This window comes from Coloeus monedula (genome assembly GCF_965178545.1).
Source record: "Coloeus monedula genome assembly, chromosome: 18".
Lineage (NCBI taxonomy): Eukaryota > Metazoa > Chordata > Aves > Passeriformes > Corvidae > Coloeus > Coloeus monedula.
In genome coordinates, this window is record NC_138798.1 from 16,370,738 (window position 1) to 16,391,293 (window position 20,556).

The following is a 20,556-nucleotide window of genomic DNA, read 5'->3' on the forward strand; positions in this document are numbered from 1 at the left end:
CTCGCCGCCACGGCCACTGCCACTCAGAGGGGAAAAATCATATTTTCAGCTCCATCCCTCCATCCCCCTTTCCAGTCTGGAGCTTTTTTAGAGCCAAGGGGAAGAAAAGGACGTGGCCTGTCTTCCCTGCCTCCCTCGGCTCCTGTTCTTTCATTCCGCTCTTCCCGAAGAAGCCTGCGAAGGGCTTTACCCGGGAACGCTCACAGTGTCCGTCCCTGCGCGTTTTTTTCCTTGTACTGCCTAAAAGCCGGGAGGCTTTGGTAGGTAAGAACGGAGGGAAAAAGGCTTTTGTTGGAGCAGACGCGTGGGCAGGTGAGCTGCAGAGCCCCCTCCTGCCAACAGAGAAGCCGGCTGTTTCCACGGAGGCCAGCACAGAAAGCTAGGGCGGGACACGCCTGGTCCTGGGGAGGGGGACACGGGGGTTTGGCAGGCCCCTGCTGTCCATCTGGAGATGATGGAGAGGCATCTTGAGATTCAGGGGCTGTCTGGCGGTGTCCCACCTCCTGGAGGTGACACCCTGCACCGGTCCCACTCCCATCATGGTTTTTCACACTCAAACCCCACAGGTTTCCCTCTTTCCTGCACAGGGACAGTGGAGCCAGCACTGACGGAGGGGACATGGGCATCCTCATCCCTCATCCTTTGTCGACCCAAACAAGGGGAGCACAGGTCAGCCCCCCAATATCAGCTTCAGCAGCCCCCTCACACCATGTCCAGCATCCTGAAGCTTCTGAGCTGGGCACTGATGAATGGTCTGTGTCCACAGTGGATGCACCCCAGTGCCCACAGCCTTCACTCTTTCCAGGGAAGGCTGCAGCTCCACTTCCCAGCCACTCCTTTATTTATTGCCTGGAGAAACTTGGGAGGGGACAGGGTGGTCACTGCCACCATCCTGTGCCCAAGGGACCAGCACAGCCTTGCAGCTGCTCCAGGGCTGTGGGTGCTCCTGGGTTTCCTGTGGGTGTAAATGGCTTTTCTGCAGGCAGAGAAAGGAAGGGCCAAAAAAAAAGGCACTTTGGCAAGTGCCTTGACCTTGGATGCACTTGGATATGGGTACAGGCAGAGTGGGAAACTTGGGTTCTGGGCTCTGCCCAGGGCTGAGGGATCAGCCAGGAGCCTTGCAGGGGAAAGGGCCATAAAACAGGTATTTGCCCCTGGAAAGATGGTGAATTCCCTCTTGCAACAGTTTGATTCTGCAAAATGCATTTATCAGGCTAAAGATGCTACAGCAGCAGCCTCCCGCCACGATCTGAGGGTTTTTCCCAGCTTGGCACACAGCACGCATTATCCTGTGGCTGTTGCTGTTTCTCCACCCTGCAGGTAACTCCCCACTTGCTCCATGCCACCTTTCTTGGGAAAACCAGCTTGGATCCAGCCCCACTGAGCATCCTCTGTCCCCTCCACATGGACAGGCCCATGGCCAAACCAGGTCAGCATCCATCCACATCTGCCACAGCTTTCAAAGCAGAGCATCACCCTTCCTCCTCCTCTTCTTCCTCTTCCTCCTCCTCCTACCTGGCCAAAGCAGGCAATGTCTTGCAGGAGGCAATGGAGGACCCCCTCCTGTCAGGCACAGCTGGCTGAGTCAAGGGAATAATTGGTAGGTGCTTCTGGAGTGCCATGAGCCGAGGACACTCACAGCCTTTGTTTATTGACTCTTGATGATAATGAATACTTCCAGAGATAATTACTGATTTTCTGCCCTTGCAGCAAACCTGTTTGTCTGGGGAAGGGGTGGAGTTCCAATGGCAAGTGGAGGTGGGAATGGGGTGGATTGAGCAAAACCAGACTCTGGCTCTTCTCACCTGGTACAAGCCAAATAAGAAAAAAACCCCCAAAACCTCAACATTTATAGAAAAATATTTGTGCAGCTCCAGGACAAGCCCAGCTTTCTTCTCTCTACTAGGGGGAACAGATTAAAACATAATCCTAGCTAAACACATTTTCTCCTTTCCCTCCCTCTGGGTACTGTACCCGCACACACACAGCTTCTTCCTGCTGATCCCTGCTTCCCTTGGCCCTGGGCTTGTCCTCCTCAACAGCAGCCCAGCACCCACAGTGGGTGTTCACCAGAGCAGGAACACCTCTCTCCATACCCTCAAAACCAAAGACTGTGTATGGGAGGGGATGAGGGGATGGGGCCCTTTAAATGTGGAAGAGGGAAAAGCAGGAGAAGGCATGGCTAGAGTTTCTCTGTCCCTGAGCCCTCTCACAATTCCCTGGGGGGGTTGGATGCTGAGGGGAGGCTTTGGGGATCAAGAGGGTACTGGGTGTTTAATTGTGGGGTGCAGTGGGTTGTAGGGCTGCAGAGCCAGGTGTGGGGAGTGGGGCTGGGGGCTGGCAGCCTTGGGGAGAGCCTGGTCTGCAGCCCCCCATGCATGAGGGGGAAGCCTGTTGTGTCACTCAAAAAAACCCCCCAAATAATGAAAGAAGAACTCTTTAAGTGAGACAGTTTTTGTATTTTGTATTATTTATATTTTATTTTATACTATCATATTTTCTTTTATTAATATGTTCTGCTTTGGAGGAAAAAGTGAAATTATCCTTTAAGTCCCAGTTTCCCTGTTCCTATCCCAGGACTCACTTGCTCTGCTACAATTTATGGCAAACATTTGAACCTGGCAGAGCCCCACGTTACTGCTGGAGCTGTAAATAACCTGGGGTGGCATTTATGGCACTCCCATAGGTGAATAACTGGGGGCTGTGTGCTGCTGGCAAACAGAGGTCCCACAGGGCAGGCAGCACCTGCAGGGGCTCCAGGGATGCTGTGGCCATGTCCACCCCCATGGGACAGGTCCCACAGCCCCCACAGGGACACCAGCCCCAGTTCAGAGAAGTGTTGGCAATGCCGTGGGTTAATAGACACAGCATTGCTTCTGCTTATGATATAGTGCTTTTTCTGGGTATCTTGTAATGCTTTCTCAGGCTGTTTATTTATGAGACAATTTATTACTGCGCAGTTATTCTATAGCAGGGAAGTCTGTTCCTGGGAGCCTCCGTTAACCGAGCCAATTGCTTAATTGGCTCACTGATGTGTCCACAAGGTATGCCAGGAGAGAGGGCTCTTGTAATGATTGCAGCCTTCCTCCTGCCCACGCACCACCCGTGCTGCTAATTTAATAGTGCAAACATTTATTATTCCTTTTATTTGGGACTTAATGTTAGGGCGATTAGAGCCATTCTGGGATGGCTGGTGGAAGGGAGTGAAATGCCCTGGAGTGCCACAGGGACCCTGGTTGCAGCTGGGAGTGGTTGGGCTCATCCTGCAAAACCCAGGGGATGGTGGTGTCTTGCAGGAGGTGTGGTTAATGAGGCACCAGCAGAGGTTTGGGGCTGACAGTGCCGGTGGGGCTCCTGCCTGATCCTCACCCCACAAATCAGAGCGAGATTGGGGTGTGTATGTACTTACACCTGATCCCTATTTACTGAGTTTAATGTGCTCTGAAGGGGAAGCTGGTCCCTAATGAACAGCCGGTGTTCTGTGGAAATCACTGGAAGGGCCAGAGGAAAACCAAGCTTGGATTTGCTTGGGTGGGGAGTCCTTGTCCCTGCCCAGCTGTAGGACACTACAGCTGGGCTAGTAGTGACTCTTCTGGGGCTGCTGTGTGTGCCCTTCCCAGCCGTTCTTTCACAGCGTGGCAGCTCTAGACCTCTCAAGCCCTTTCTCCTTCTCCTTCTGCCCTTTCCTGACTGTGACTGTCCCTGGACGATCCCCACTCTGACATCTACCCACGGCGTGTGCAGCGTGCCCTGGGCTAGAACAGAGCTGCAGCTCCCAGCCGGCCTTTCCCAGGCATCGCCCTTGGGCGGTTTCCCGGGGGGAGCAGCCTCCCAGCGAGCATCTCTACGCTGTGCATGAACGTTGTCCTTCTCTGTCGGGCTTTTAGGCATTGTCTGGCAGAGCTGACAGTGTTTCTATAAGCCCTGCTGGATCCGTGCCCGGTCTCCCTGCTGCCGCCTCCCCGGCATCCATCTCCAGCCGCCTCTGGCCTCGCGGCACGAAGCTCCGCCGGCGTGTGCCACCGGTGCTGCGGCTCTCGGTGTGGGACACAGCCCCCGATCCCGGCTACCAGCGGGACAGACAGGGCAGGAAGCAAAACGGGGCAGGGAAGGAGGAGTTCGCAAACCACGCCGCCAGAACGAGCCTTCTGCTAATGTATTTGTAGCAAAGAAGCGATTAAGTTTCCCCATGATTTTCCTTCTTCTCCGGCTCCCACCGCCTATTGTTCCTGGTTCCATTATCCCCCCGCCGCTTACATAAACGTATCATGCGGGTTTCTGAGGCACAATAGAGAGAGTCTCATTCATCCAAGGTCACCAGCTTTTACTTGCGCTTCAAAGCATCTGGTAGAAGAAGCATTTTCTCCTAAAGACGTTTTTATTGTACTCAGCGCAGAGGCTGAGGGAAATCGCAGCGCGGCGCTTGCACTGCCCCAGCTCTTCTTCCCTCCCCATGCGCCCAGTCCTGGCGGGTCAAATCCTGCCCTGGAAGGTGAGGAATTGTTTTCTGTGCTGGTTGGGACCCCACTGTAGGATTCCCAGCCTGCCACTGCACTGGAGCCAAGGAAATGCACGCTCCATCCCTGCCCCTTCCCAGTTAAAAGAGAAGGCAGGCGGGCGGGGGGTGGGGAAGAAAGGGGAATGTCTTTCAAAATCTCTGTCCCATATGGGTCTCGGTATGGACGAGTTACAGAGTGCTCTCCACGGCCTCCTGCTGCTTTCTCCCTCAGCTGTGGCTCCAGGCTCTCCCTTTCTTTACTTGTATCTGGTTGGGACTGGGTAAACACGAAGGCTACTGGCAGCCACTGTGGGGAGACGGGGACTCGCTCTGCCCTGGAGGGTTTGTGCCCCGCAAAGTGCAGCGGTGCCCCCGACCCAGCAGCCAGCTGGGAGCGGCCTGTCGGCTGGGGAAGGAGATGATGGGGATGGCGCACGGACGGTTCTGGGGGCTGGCAGGGGATGGAAGCCCCCCAGGAGCCACCTGGTGGGGGTGAGCGGCGTGTGGGGGAGCGGACCCGACCCGAGCGGGGTCGCGGGTCCCCTGGAGCCGCCCCCTCCCCGGGCTCGGCTCCGCCGCTCCAGGCGCAGCTGCGGCGAGGGCGGTGCCGGGGAGGGAACGGTGGCGGGTCCGGCCCCTCTGCCCGCCCCGCCGGCACAAAACGGGAGGCGGGGGCGGCCGCGGCCGCACTCCCCGCAGCGGGTCGGGCTGCGGGCCGGGCGGCGTGGGGGATGTAGCGCTCAGCACCGCGGACAGCGGCGGGGCCGGCCGGGGGCTGACCGTGGGTCCGGGGGCCATGGCCGGCGTGCAGCAGGGCGAGAAGCAGCTCTTCGAGAAGTTCTGGAGAGGCACCTTCAAAGCCGTGGCCACACCGCGACCCGAGAGCATCATCGTGGCCAGTATCACCGCCCGCAAGCCGCTGCCCAGGTAAGGGCTGCCGGGACACGGGAGTGGGGGCTCTGGGAGACCCCTCGTCCTTCTCCATCTCTAGTCCCCTTCCCACCATAAAGAGGGTCCTGAGTGTGTCCCCCCGCCACCACCAGTTAGTGGCTGGAGGACCCGGGGGACCCGCCCCATGCCTGAGGCTGGGGGATGCCGGCTGGCTGAGCCCCCTCCCCGGGCAGGTGCTGTGTTCCAGAGCAGAGCAGGTTTGGGAAACTTTGGTTTGGTGGTTCTTGGAGCCCGGGAGTTGACTGAGCCCCAAGGGGAGCAGGATGAGGGACTGGAAAGCTCTAGCTGGGCTATGGAGAGGGGGGCAGTGGTGGGGGGCATCAGCTGGAAAGTGTGACCAGCTCCGTCCCCGCCGTGCAGAGCCCTGGGCTGTGTGTCCTGCTGGTTGCCTTGTCTCTGTGTCGGCCCTTCACCTGAGACCTTTGGGAAGGTGAAACAGCTCCCCTACGGCTGGACTCTGCCTTGTCACAGAGGGGAGGCTGGTGTCCCCCAGGGACGCGCAGTGCAAAGAGCCTGGTTGCTGCCACGGACTGGGGCAGCTCTTGGGATGGTGTCCCCCACATCCCACAGCCAAGCAGCCTTGACTTTGTTCATCCAGTACCTGTCCTGTCCTCCTGTTCCAGGAAAGTTGGTGCCCCCATGTTTGCCAGAGGCTGAGCAACAGAGAAACGCATGAAATGAGGCAAGGGGGCTGCAGGTACCCCCTGAGCCGCTCTGCCAAGGCTGTCACACAGGCAAGGGTCCATGTGGCTTCCTCGCAGCCGTGTACACTCTAATTTAGACCAGCTTTATTTTGCTGACTGTCTCAATTCGCTGACTGTCTCAATATTGGTTAATAATACACTGTTTGTGCTGGTTTTATAAAGAAAGGACACTTTTGCTGGCTCTCATCTCTCTTTGCTCTGTTTTGCTTCTGCCAGCTTCTGCCCAGCTGGTGTGGGGAACCAGCCAAAGTTCCGTGGAGGTGATGGGTCTGTAGAGGAGAGGGTCTCGGTCTGCAGCAGGCTGAGTGTCGGAGGCTCAGCCTGCACTGAGGAGTAGAGAAACCCTTTGGAATGAGCTGTTTCAGATGCTCCCCGTGCCAGTGGAGGCTGTGAGCCACAGCAACAATGGGGATGGGGGTCCTGCTGCTTGTGCAGTGTGGGGGTCCCTTCTGCCCCTGCAGCACAGCTGCTGAGCACGGATTTTTCCAATCCCTCTGATTTCCATTAATCTGGCTAGGAAATTGGGAAGGGCATGACTTTGGCCTCCAATGGAGAAGAGCAACTCTTTTTTCCACGGGCAGTGTTTGCAGGGCTTCAGCCATTGTTGGGGAGAGGAAGCGCTGTGTTTTTCTCCATCCCTGCACCAGGTGTGGTTGGCACCTGAAGAACTGAGGGCTGGCTTACACACACACTCCTGCCTGAAGGTGCCTGAGTGAGCCGTGCTGCTTTGCAGTTGGAGGTGTCATAAGGCAACAAATTAGGGTATTGGGGAAGTACAGCAAGCCTGGGTGCCAGGAGTGATGCCTGGCTCCATCTAACCAGCAGTTTGGATTGTGCAGACATGCTGGTGGGGCTGAGCACCGTGGCTCGGGGTGTTTGCAGATCCATTAAAAAGTTGCCAAATGTGTGTACCTCTCCGTGCTGTTGGTAGTGACAGCTCCGGTGGGAGGGAAACTGTCCAGGAGCTCTTGGCACACAGCAAAACGACCCCACCAGCTTGGCTTTGCTGTGGTTTGCACCTCAGCACAGCAGATCCAGGTCCCCACGCCAGGATGTGCTCCGGCCATGCCGCTGTGGGGTCAGTGGAACCTGGTTCCTTTTGTCCCCTCGCAGCGTGTGCTGCTGGATGGGGATACTCCCTGTGGTGTGGCCATCTGCACACAGTTGCTGAATGGGGCCAGCCTGGTGGGGCTCACCCTGGGGTCTGCAGGACCCATGCTGCACTCACCCTGTCCAAGGCATGGAGGGGCTCTGCCGCTTGAGGGGCTGCCACCAAAGGCTGTGGTGACAGAGATGCTGCAGTTCCCAGCTCCTCTCATCGGTGCTGCCGGCTCGGCTCGCATCCCACAGGGCTCTGTCAGGAGCCCGAGGCTGCCATTTGGGCAGGATCACACCTCTGAGATGCCAGATCTCACACCCTGAGGGGCTTTGCAGCAGGTCCCCATTGGAGTGCACAGTGATGTCCCCAAGCTGGCACTAGGCTCTTAGTCCAGCAATAGCCAGAGCCGGGCTCCTGCTCCCCATCCATGGAGAGAACAGACCCAAGGCTTGCAGCAGCTCCTCTTGTAGTGGTCTCAGTACCCGGCTCCACTCTGGGTTGTTTTTCCTGAAGATTTTGCTGTGCCAGTGCTTGGATCGTCCTCTCTTCCCTGACGATATTCCCGGCTAATTTAAGAGCAAATGACTGTGGTGCCAGCGAGCAGAGCGCACCAGAGAGGAGATGGGAAGACCAGTTAGCCAAATGAAATATTAAGATGACCATCTGGATTCCTGTTTTCTCCCACACTTGACAGCAGGTCCCCTGCAAACACCCTGCCCTGGATCTGGCCCTGTGCTTCCCACAGCAGTAGAGATGCTGCCATGATTTCTATGCCAGTGCTGCCCACCTCCCCATCAGTTTTGCTGGCTGATCCCGTGCCCTTGTGGAGCGCCAAGGGGTTCAACTGCAGCATGGGAGGTCCTGTCAAGGACCCCCCCAGTGTCCATAGCCCAAAGCTGGCCCTGCGGAGTGCCCTGAGTGTGGCTAAGGGCTCAATCCTGCATCCTTGTGGGGCAGTGATGGAGTTCCCTGGACAGAAAGTGATTTTTTTTTCCCCTTGCCCCATCCCTCACCACCAACTTCCCGCTGGTTCTGCAGATAAAACCTCTTCCATCTAAATTCCCATCAGGCTCTCTTGGAGGTTTGGAGGGTTAAAGCTCTGCTAAACCCACGGTTCATCCTGGAACAAAAGAGTATGTTAATACCTTCCCTCCTGGTCCTGCTGGGGCTGGGGGAGCCATGAAATCCAGCCCCCCCAGACAGCTTTGTGCCCAGAGCAGAGCTCTGCCAAAGTAAATGGATTATTGACCAGTTTGCAGTGTGAAAGGAAAAAATGAGGTGATGGGGAAAGGGGCTTTTCCAATTAACCTTTTCCCACACGGGGCCTGTTGGAGCTTTGCTGTGCAGCTGAGGGTGGGGGACTGGGTGGTGTGGGGAGGTTGGGAAAGGCTGGGGCTGACCCAGAGCTTGCCTTTGCAGGGGAATTGCTCCAGAATATGTAAAATCCCAGTGTGGGATTTGAGGGGGTTTTGTGTCCAGTGTGCTGGGGAGGGATGGGGTCAGGGACAGGGACCACCTACCCTGCCCTGAGCCCCTCTGCCAAGCTAGGGTGCCCTCATTCCCTCTCACTGGACCACGGGAATGGAGCTTTGGCTCTTGTGAACTGAAAAAGCTTTTAAAATCTCCTTTGTTAAGGTGCCACCGGTCTCTGCCCAGCCTTTGGAGATGGGTATGAACACCATGCTCTGGCCCCAGCCCCAGAGCAGGATCCCCTTTCCTCCCTCTCGACTGGGCTTTTGTCTCCATCTCTTCCCTGGGTGTGACCTCGGCCCCAGAGCGGGGCTGAGAGCCCTGTCCTACTAGGAAGCCTGACTTCTCCCAGCATTGCTACGAATTTCATCAGCACCTGTGCCGGGACCTGGGGACATCCAGGTGGGAGATGCTCCAGGGTATCCCTGGGACCTGGAGCTGATGGGAGTCCGGGGGCTTGCGGGATGATTCTGGGGGTGTTTTAGTTCTCTGCTGCCATGCTGCCAGCCACAGTACTGTTGGCATGAGCTGCCCTGTCCCCAGAAACTCAGCTGAAATCCACTTCTGGGCACTCTGGGACTGCGGGCTGTGGGTGCTGGTGTCAGCTCCTGGGGCAGCCGCCGGCAGCGCTGGGGGAAAGGAGGCTCCTGCATCCCTCCCTGCCAGATGGTCTAAGTGGGTCACATCAGGGCAGCGCAGGGGATTTGTGCTTTAACCCTTAATCGCCCGGGATGCACCGTGCATGGAGGGGGAGGGATGTACTGCTGAAGTGGGATTAAGCCCTGGTTTGCCATTGCGGGTGATCTTGGAGACGAGTCTGGGTGCTGCTGCAAACGTGCTGGGGCAAGGGTGACTTGTCCTCCCCGCTGCACTGGGACAGGGCAGGAGCAGCCATGGCACTGCAGTGTCAGAGGTCTCAGTATCCCAGCGAGGGCAGAAAACAGCTGCAGTTCCTTTGTGGCCTTTGCAGTGACTTTTGGCCATCTCAACCTCTGGCTTCCCAGCCACCTTTTGATGGCCGCGAGCCCCGCGAGTCCGCAGCGGGCTGGCAGCCCTTAGGCAGGGACGTGGGGTGCGCTGCCAGGGAGGAAGCCCCCGCTGGCAGCCCTGCTGTGCGGATGGCCCCCCACTCCCGTTAATCCTCCCCCTTGTTGGCCGGGCATCTGTTCGCGGGAAGAGGCGGCGGCGGGACCGGCCGCGCCAGCCGCCTGGCTGCCATCTGCTCCCTCCATCCCAACGAGCCCCTGTGCTAATGAGCCCGTGGCCCCTGCCCAAGAGGGGGGAGAGGGGCTTGAAAGGAAAAGCGAGGGGGAGAAGAAAAGCCCCTTCCTCGGAGGGGCTGTCAATAGCGAGGCTTTTGTCTGCCCCTGCCCTGAAGCTCCAGCTGGACGGCGCTGGGAGCAGGGAGAGCTAATTAGGCAGCTCGGGAACCGCCGGGAGGCTGGGGGCAGATGAGTGAGGGGAAGAGCTGGGGATGCCCGCAGGACCCACTCCCTGCTGCTTGCAGAGCCTTCATCATCCTCATCGTCCTTCTTCCCCTCGGCCCTGTCCATCTGCCTCTCCTCTGGACTGGTGCTGGGCACCGTGACGCTGCTGGCCTCCCCACTGGGAAACGCTGTGATTTTGGGGACAGGTAATTTCAGACCTGTAAAAGTCCATTTGAGAGCTTTGCTGAGCTCTGCTTGGGGCCCAAACCATGGGTCTGGTTCCCACGCTCGCCAGCAAGAACACGGGCACAGCCTGGCCCCGCTGCTGAGAGTGAAGGGCCACAGCAGCTGATGAGGAAACACAGGATGAGGGTCTCCCTGAATCGGGGTTTGCTACCCCATCTCTGGCAAAGGGGGAGCCTGTGGTGTCCATGCTGTGCCAGGGGAAGCACCGTATCTGATCTCTTCAGATGAGGGATGAAATCAGGTGGAAGGAAGCAAAAGGGAGGAAAATTCCACTGGCTGAGTGGAGGATTGTTTTGTAGAAATATTTGATTTCACTCTTGAACAAAGCCACTGAAGACACTGCCCTGGCTGCCAGGCAGCCCCATGTCTGCAGATGCTGGGGGTGCTGGGTTTGTAAGGGCAACACTGGGGGGAGTCTGGCACCTCGGGGGGCTGTGCTGACTATGGGGTTCCCTCCCTGGCTCAGCAGCATCCGAGCACTTGTGTGAGGCTGTTTCATGGAGTGTGGAGAACCAGGCCAGGGCGAAATATGACTGTTTAGGGTCTTGTAGGGCTGGGGTTCATCCTTGTCTGGCTCAGGAAGCAGCACCAGCTCCAGCAAGCCCCCATCCCTGCTTGTATCCCATCCCTGGAGAGGCAGGAGAGCAGGACACTTGATCCCCTTGCACATATTCACACCCCTCCCACAAAGTCCAGCTAATTAATATTTAGGGATGTGAGGCCCTAGATAATAAGTAGCAGTGATGACCTTGATGACAGGGATTGCTAAGGAGCTTCTACCCAGCGCCAGGTCCTGTGGCTGCTCTAGTCTCCTTGCTGTCACCATCTTGTCCCCATCATCTGGGACAGCCTGTCCTGTTGCAGCTTGTCCCCAGAAAGGGCCTCTGCAGATCCCACTCTCCCTGGGGGGGGGGAGGGGGGGTGTCCCCCGGGGGGGTCCCCCTCTCCCTGGGGTCTCTGGGCTTGGGAGATTTCCCTGGCCTTCTCTGCTCAGCCCCATTCCTACCCCTTCCCACATTTCCATGGCAGGTGGCTGCACCTTTTTCTACATCCATTTCTCTATAAGACGGACTTACCAAATGCAAACCCTGAGTCACTGAAATGAAATCATTTCATGCATGATCACCCTTTCCTTTTCTTTCCTTGTTTTTTCCCATTTTCTCCCTGTGGGCATTGAAACCTCTTCATCACTGCAAAGCCTGACCCGGGCCAGAAAATCCCACCAGTGTTTCAGCTGCAGAGGGTGCCAGGGCTTCTGCCACAGCCCCTGCTCTGGCATGAGTCCCCAGGGGCTCTTTGCTGTTCTGAGACTGGGTCTGCTGCAACCCACAGTTCTTTCTGTGACCCACACACAGCTCCCACCCCCTTGGGTCCTCCTCTGGCCGCAAATCCCTGGTGGTACCATCAGCTGGAAAACAGGGCTGGGTTTGATGCCTAGATTGGAGCCCTTTGGCATCCCCAGCAAAGGGCAGGGAGAAAGGCCAAATCCCAGGAGCCATCTTGTGTTTGCAGCCTTGCTTGATGATTTCGTAGGTGTGTGCAAAGGCACAGAGGTTGTGATGCCTGAAATCTGGTGGCAGTGGTGGGTCCCAGCAGCAGAGCATCCGGAACAGGGCTTTGGTGTGGATCTGGCATATGCCGGGGATGAGCGGGCTGGACCACCACTCCCAGCAGCCTGGCCAGGCACAATGCCCACGTCTGTGCCACCATCTCCTGGCAAAGGCCATGTGACCCTCTGCAGGACACCGGGTGCTGCAAAACTGGCTTCTCCATCAGCCACTTGAGCCGAAAGCGCTGACAAACATGGGGAGTTTAAAAATAGCCGTTTTTTTCACATGCGGCAGGAACAGTTTCCCTGCCAGCGCAGCGGGGACTGCAGGAAGGGCTTACAAAAAATAATGCAATTGGTGAAAAAAACTCTATTAAAAACTGTACTGGTGTTTGAGGCGGGCCGAAATGAGTCCCCACTCTGGAGGCAGTGAGGCTGGGGCTCCACTGATGACCCATTGAACTCTACATGTTTAATTTATGTCTCATCATTAATGGAAGAAGAAGCAGGTGCTGGCCAGCCCCAGCCAGGGGCATCTCCTCATTCACCCCCGAGTGGGTGCCTGGGTGGGCAGGGGGACACTGTGGGCAGGGTCCTGCTTCCTGTGGGGCTGCTCTTCTCTCTCCTCCCTGGGGCAGGGAAGGCTGTGACTTTCGGGTATGGGCTGTGGGGGCTTTCTGCTGTTGGGTTCCAGGGCTGGGGTCAGGTGCCCGTCTCGCATGTGGGTGGCTGAAGTGCTCTGAGACCCACAGGCAACGATGAGAAAATGGGTTTTCTCTGCCACTAACATCAAATTCCAGCAGCGCATCACCCCACTGGAACCTGATGGCACTTTGGCAATGGGCTGGTTGTATTGAATTGATCTCTGTGCCCACGTGTGTTGGAGGGTGACTGGAACAGAGTGGGGCAGGAGGCTGGGATTTGAGCTGCATTACTGTCGGGATGAAGAATTTAGCTACTGCCCAGCAAGAGAAATATTTTTGCATTAAGGGAGATTTCACAGTTAAAGAGCTCCTGCTGCATTAATCTGTGGGTCAACTGGAGCTGCTGTACAATCCCTGCCCACCAAAGCCGTGCAAGTGTAACACCAATCTATAATAGCATGTAAATAGAACAGAACTTACTCTCCACAGCTCCATCAGCTGCAGCCAGCAGAACAACCCTGCTCTGCCAGAGTGGGCATGGACACAGCTGTGGTCCAGAGGGTGCAGGAAGCAATCTGGAATTTGGGCAGATCTACCCCTGAGGCTGGTGCTTTAACTCACCTATAAAGCATTTGCCCTCTTCAAATCCCCCTGCTCCGATCAGAGCCTGGTCAGGATTGTTATGATGGAGACAAGCAAGACACGTGGCTTTAGCACTTCTTTGAAGGGATGGGGTTTTTATTCTCCAGAAAATTCCAAGACTGGCAATTTACAGAAAATAAACAGGATATGTTGGCTGCATCACCCCCAGGATCCTGGGACATCCCCAAGTGCAGAGATTCAGTCCTCTCCAGTGGCTGGAGAAGTTGTTGGTTTTGGACCAGTCCTTGTGCTCTCCCAAACACTTCCCACATGTGGGTCAGGAGCCAGTGAAGGGGAAGGATATTCTTTATATCTTTTGGAGGGGTTTTGGATGTTTTGGTGAGTCCAGGCTGCCAGGGTCCCTGTCTCCATCCCTGCCCTCACCGTGAGTGTGGAGCATCTCTGCACCTGCAGGGGCAGAGCTAAAGGCACAACACTGGCAGCATATGCCAGCGGAAAGTTTAGCTCCTGCTATGTGCTGCCTTGTGGCAGTAGTTACTACCCCATTACCTCAGGATTTCACCACAATGCTTTTTTCCACCCAGAGCCCAGATTTCCCCATCCCTCCAAGAGGGCTCAGATGTTCGAGGGCTCTGGGCACAGGAGCTGTGCCATGGGGACGGGTGGGTTAATTTTGCTGTGGAGGCTTGTGGTCCAAAGTGCTGGCTGCCAACTCTCTGGGCTATGAATGCCACCCAGGGCACATCCATTCCTGATTAATGGAAACTGAAAAGCAGGACCCTAAGGACCTGTGGCTCCCCTGCCCCCTCCCCACTGCTGACTGCTGTTGCCAACCCTTGGCCTGCATTGCTACCAGGTTTGTCCTGCACAGAGCAGAGGACAGCTCTGTTCTTTGCCTTCCCATGGTGGAAAAGCAGGCACTGGAGCCTGTGGACACAGCCTGTGCCCTGCCTGCAGAGCTGGCACTGAGACTGAGCCACTGCCCTGCTCCCCCCGCTCGCTCTCCCCACCAGTATTGATTTGACCTGAACTCCCTGTAATGTGCTGTGATTTCTTTCAATTAGGCTTTGAGCGAGGCCTCTGCGACATTTAATAGAATTGAACCAGTGCCTGGACTAGCACGGACCAGAGGGAGATGCTTGCAGATGCTCCCCCATCCCCAACAAGAGCATCCCTCCATGCCCTATTTTCCCCATGTCCCATGAGGATAATCCCACTGCTTAAAGGTTGCTCCTTGTCCCCTCTACATTTCCTAGCTCTTTGCATCCACTGGACTGGTGGGTTTGCCAAAGGACAGATTTCAGGGTGCTTTTTGCTCTGTGCAGGAGCAGCCCCACTGCAAACAGGAACTGAACCGACCCTGAGAACTCCTCATCTTCACATCCCCAGCAAAGCTTTCCCCTTTCTCCTTGCTGGCTGTCATCTCCTCAGGGATGTACCTAGCCAAGTCAGGGCTTGGTGTCACATTGTTTCCGGCAAACTAATGGGCAGGGTGCTTGTTTTCAGAGATTGTGTGGAGCAGAAATCCCTGCCCTTCATCTCCAGCTGCAATTACCAAAGCCAAGTTGATGCAGTTGATGGTAATAGGATGGTAACACTGTCTGAATTTGTATTTAATGCTGATTCCAAGGGTCTATAATCTTCATCAGCACCACATGACTTTTTATAGAACAGAAAAATGTGAGAGCGGTTAATGAGCTGTAATTCTGGAGAGCTTCTGCCTTGATTGGGACTAATTATTTTCTTTATAAAAATAATTAACCATCCACACAACCTATAGAGTGAAAGGCATGTGGCATTAATTAAACCATGTGGTATTTTCACTGCACCTTTATCTCCAGTTTCCCATCACATCCCAGATAGACGGTCACACACTGCAGAAAGCCAGGCTGGGCACAAGCTGCCATCGTGTGAGGGCTTGTGCTGGGCACAAAGATCAGGCCCTGGGTGAGGGGGCTGCATCCAGATCCCAAATCCACAGCCTCTTGGCCCTGCATGTACTGTAAAACTCCTCGTTTGGGTAGGAGAGGCTGGTTTGGGGAGGATAAGGTGATGGTACTCATGTGTGGGCTGTCTGTGAGGGTACAGGGGGGATACTGGGGGTGTCAGTAGAACAGCCAGCAGGACCCTGGCAGGGTACAGGGGTCTGTGCTGTGTGCTGTCATTTGCTGTGGGGCATCAGGATATCCCAAAATGGAGGTGGTCACTTTGCACAGGCCAAACCTTTGTTCTCCAGTACTCTGAGATTCTGGGATGAGTCCTGGGCGAATGTGCCCCAGCACCGGGGCTGTGCGTGCTTAGACACACACCTATATAATACATAATTGTTAACAAAACTAATTCTTCTATTTTCCTGGAGGTCTTCTGAGAACTAATGAATATATTTGCATAATCTTGATTTTGTTTATGAATAATTCTGGATTATCCAAATGTGAATAACACCAGGGCTTTGCCACTCTAGATTGCCTTTCAGCTGAGGATAGCAAAGCATTTCACAAATATTAGTTCAGCCTCACAAATCCCAGCAAGCAATAAAATTATTATTACACCCAATTAAAGATGGATGGGATGGAGACTGAAATGATTCTCTGCAGCTCCTCCTGGCTGGGTCTGTCATGGGGACCCACCTGCCTCTTCCAAATCTTCCCCCTAGAAAGCAGCAAGCTGACAAATATCCCCCCCCTCCTTTCTTTTTTGGGATGATTAAAACAACGTTCAGAGTTGCAGGGTGGTGTGGATAGTTGAGAGCTGAGAGCAGACAGGAGGTTTCTTTCTGGCTCTGACTCCCACACAGCACTGAGCATCCCACAGCCCTCTGTGTGGCAGGGATGGCACAGCTATACCAACCTTTTCCTCCTTGGAGCACAGTGGGACGAGAAGAGGCCCTGTTTTCCCTTCCAGAAACTCTCCTTAACTCAAAACCTCCTCACCAGTTGTTCCTGGGCAGGCAGCATTACCACTGAGGTGTTTCCCACAGGACCAGGGGGTGCTATAGGGAAAGAGGATTGGAGTCAGACCAAACGCTCCCACCCACAAATCTGCAATTCGGGAGCTTCCCAGCTCAGCTGACACTGCACATACAGGAAGGCAAAGGGCCCTTCTGGCCATTAAAAGCCCTTGTCAGCAAGTGAGGGTGGGAGTTTAAAGCCCACTTTCCACATCCCTTGCTGGGCTGGGAACGTTGCAGGCTCATGGCTCAGCAGCAGAAATCTGTTGGTTAATTCCTTTCCATGGGAGCTAACTGCTGCCCATGCTTCCCTGCATGGGGACATCTGCTCCTCATGGTGTCACAGAGCCCTCCTGGCCCGATGTGGCCCTGGCTGTGCAGCAGCCCTGTGCATCACAGGGGGATGGATGTTCAGGAGACAAGTTTCAAACAGAACAATGTCCAGGGAACCCCTCCTCACCAGACCTTGCCCAGGTGATGCCCTGGCTGGAGACACCCATTTGGCACCCAGGTTGGGGACATCCATTTGGATGCACCCCGTGGTTCTGTTTCAGGGAGGGCTGAGCATTTTTTAATGTTGGAGTCATTTCAAGCTGAGCCCTTGCGATCACTGTTCGTAGCCACAGGCTACTGAGCGCCATGCCTGTGTTCTGGCACATGGGGTGGCTCAAGGGCTGTTTTTTAAACAACGTGACCTGAGTGTCCCTGTCCCCAGCATGGATGGATGGATGGATGGATGGATGGATGGATGGATGGATGGGGCAGCAGTCAACCAGAGTCATTCCCAGGGCAGCTCTGCAGACAGGTGGCAGCTGCATGAACAGGTTGTGTGTTTGGTGTTATCTGAGTGTTGGGACCTCCAGTGTGTTCTCCCCTTTTATCAGTGACAATTCAAAGGAAGAAAATTAAGAGAGAGGAGGAAAAACTTTATGTGAGTAGCAAAGGCAGCATTGCTGCTCCAAGTGGATCTTCTCCAGCCGCCTTCTCCTTACTGCTTCCAATGTGCCTAATTACTAATTAATTTTTAAAGCGATCTCTCAGTGCTCCCAGGAGCTCCGGGTAACTGTGTGCTTACAATTCTCTATCTGATTAAAATTTAACAAGTTGTTATTGGCAAATACACTATTTCACTGCTGGTTGCCATGCCAAATAGCATGGGGTTTGGACAGTGGGGGGAACGGGCACATCTGATGGTCCCTGGAGCAGGGGCTGACCCTGTGCAGCCCCTCGGGCTGGCCACTTGCGGGCGGTGCCAAAGTGCTTCTTTTCTAGGACATCCATGGGTTCATTTCTTTGTTAAACCCTTCCTAAAGTGTTAAGCATCATCCACTTGTGCTCCTCAGCTCCCTGTGCTGTGTTGGGAAGTGCCCAACCACAGCCACTGGGTTCCCTCCTAACCCCTGGTCCTGACCTTTGCCCAGCTTGGTTTTGCCCTGCGCTGCTTGTGGGCAAGGGTTTAATGGGAAATGTGAGCTCAGATCTGGACTTTTTCTAATCACAAGCTCTGCAAGGGCTGTTTCAGGTTGCCCCCGTGCCTGGCTGTCAGCTCACCCCCTTCATGGCTGCTCCAGGCTGCCGGGGGTGATGGCAGGAAAAGGATCTGGGAGTGCTGTTTGAGGCCAGCCTGGGACGAGAGTGGCAGTGGGGCTATGATGGGGTTTAGCATAAGCTCTCAACCCCAGTCCTCTGGGTCACTCAGGAGCCTGGAGTCCCCCAAAACATGGATCATGGAACCATGTGCCAGATTGCTGTGCCATGGGGCAGCATGGCCATGTCAACACTTTCATCTGCATTTGTGGGCACCTGAAACAGCAAAGGCTTCTTTCTTTGTATTTCCTGATTGAGGAGACAACTGGCTCCTGTACAGACATGGGAACCCACAGGGTATTTGTCTAAGGAGGATTTGAGGGCAGGAAAGGCCTGAGAGCAAGCCTGGTCCGGCAGTTGTGCAGGTGCTGATGGGCAGAACGCTCCTCAGGGACCTCCGAACCAGCAGCTTGGGAGGCACAAGGTGCTGTAGAAACTGTTCGAGATGGGGCAGCAGTCCAGGTTTTCTTTAGAAACAATGTGACCATGTGCCATATTCCTCAGATTTCTCTCTGTTGTTGCTGGCAGCCAGTCAGCAGAGCCATCCTGGGTTGCTGGCAGTGAGGGAAAGGGACACAGAGCCCTGCAAGGCGCTCAGGAAGGAAGGGGGACAGGAGATAGGGCTCTTGGTGCTCCTGGGGAGGAGGAGACTGAGTCGTGGGGAGCAGGGAGAGGCTGTGCTCACCCTCGTGCCTGACCCTGCCTAAGAAGGATGGTTCACACGGAGGCACCGCTTTCCCCTGTGGAGTTTTCCCTCTGCAGGGATTGTTCATCCCATGCTGCACAGGCAGGAGCCGCTGCCAGCTGGTGCCCGGGACGGAGCCCTCCCCGTGGGCTGCTACCTCACAGCATCCCCCAGAGCATCTGGCACTGATCCTGTGCTGCCACTGGGGCCTCTTGCAGCGGGGAAGCCCCTCTGTTCTGATCCAACCATGCATAGTAAATCAGCTGCTGGAAAAGAAAGAGCCAAGCTGCTTTTTTGGCCCAGGATGTGCTGAGAGCGGTCGTTAGACCTTTCTGGAGTCCCAGAAGGAAAAGGAGCCGCATCCAGGCTTGTGCCAGGACACAGGGTTCCCGGGAGCAGGAGGGGGAGGAGAGTCACGACTGGCAAAAATTTGATGAAAACTGTATAGTACGGAATTGTATTTCTCTTCTGTGTTTGAACTGCTTCGAGAAACCCACGTGCCTTTCTGCAGCTGGTGCCTCTGCTGATGCACAGAAAAAAAGAGCGGGGAGAAGATTAAAATTGAACTGGCTTGGAGTCTGTGTAATCAAGGAAAATATCTCGGTGATTTGCTATTATAATTTTCAATAACAAACTGCAGGGCTCCTGCTGCACTAATAATAACGGGTTGAATGAGGTGGGGAAAGAACCTGCCATGGGGTGTTTGTGTGCGTGTGTGTGTGCTTGTGGGAAGCACTTACAATATTCCCCATCTCCTAATTTTGAAGAGGTATTTTTAGTGCATATTTCAAAGAGCTTTACATAAACACATCTGCTGGAGTTTTTGCTGGGAAATGTCTTTATAGCACTCTTTTCTGTTCCCTCCCTCTTGAGGGACAAGGGAATGGTCTGACCGTTTTCTTTTTCAATCAGATGAGCAAAGCCAGAGAGCAAGAGAGAAAATCACAGGCTCATTTTGCCAGTGTCCAAAGACTTCTCAGCCCAAAGGGCGGGCTTTAGAAACACTTTGAGCAGCCCTCACTAGAGCCCAGGGCAGAAGCACACATAATATGGCTGTGGCATAGAGTGCAGGGATGTGGGAAAGTGGGGATCCTGACCCACCACTGCCCTCTCCTGCACAGCCAAAATCTCCAGGTGAGGAAAGGAGAGGAAGGATGGGGTGTTCCATCACCTGTCCGTGCACTTCTTTGCATGTTACTCAGGAGAAGTGGCGAGAACATCCCGGGTGCAAGTGGCTGCAGGCACAGGAGTTTCTCCAGCCTCCCCTCAGGACACCTGTGTCCTGATGTTCCCAGTTCCAGGCAAGATATCCGTCCGTCATCATTTAATGCCAGTGAAACATTCACAGCTTTCATGCTCATCAGAGATGTTTTAACCTTTTGTTCTGGGGGCTCCAGTCGGCTGAAGCTGCTCCTGTCTTTTCACTGGGGGGTGTAGACATGATGGGAACATGAAGCCAACCAGGGCTGAAGCAGGGAACGTAGTAAAGCTTTTGTATTAGCTATCCCAAATCCTCTGACCTTGGAAGTGCTGCCAGTGCAGGTCTGCCAAATGCAATCAGTGCCCAGGGCCTCTGAAATGCTTGTGCATCCAGCACCCAACCCAGCTGCATGTGCAAAGGAAAATAAAGGATAAAAACCCCCAAAAATGGCTTGGTTAGTATGATTCAGCCCCGGTGTGCTTACACTGATGCTTGCAGGGCAGCTGGGAAGGGCACAGGGGCTGCACAAGGCCACTGAGGCTGGAACTGCTGGGGCTCATCCTGTGGAGGTGAGGGACAATGCAGCTGAGTGGGGAGATGGTCTGATGCCAGGGTCCGGCAGCTGAAAGGTCATTAGGAAGACGATTTTCCTGCTTTTGTCTCCTCTTGAGATGAGTTACTGCGGGGAAAAGGCTGATTGATGAAAGCTTTGTGGCAGGAGACTGCTGTGGGGCCGGGGCAGCCCCGGGCTGGGACACAGGAGCCTCTGTGGGCAGAGGAGGGCAGTGCCCAGCCCCGGCAGCCCTGGGATGGCAGCGCACAGGGAATGTCAAGGGCACACCAAACCCGCACTGACTGCAGTCACTGCGGGGCCGACGGGGACGGGCGTCACTGGGCTCAGCTCCTGGAGCAGTATGTGTCACCAAGTGCCACATTTCATGGCCT

General features: G+C 55.2%; 1 protein-coding gene across 1 annotated transcript in view; it reads left to right on the top strand.

Moving 5' to 3' along the window:
• Window positions 1-5,294: 5,294 nt before the first annotated feature.
• SRRM4 (serine/arginine repetitive matrix 4) overlaps window positions 5,295-20,556 on the top strand; it is a gene marked incomplete at both ends in the record, with an annotated part of 40,785 nt that continues 25,523 nt past the window's right edge. The window contains one exon of the mRNA XM_082293214.1: window positions 5,295-5,425. Within this exon, the coding sequence (XP_082149340.1) occupies window positions 5,295-5,425 (131 nt within the window). The remainder of the gene's footprint in view (window positions 5,426-20,556) is intronic.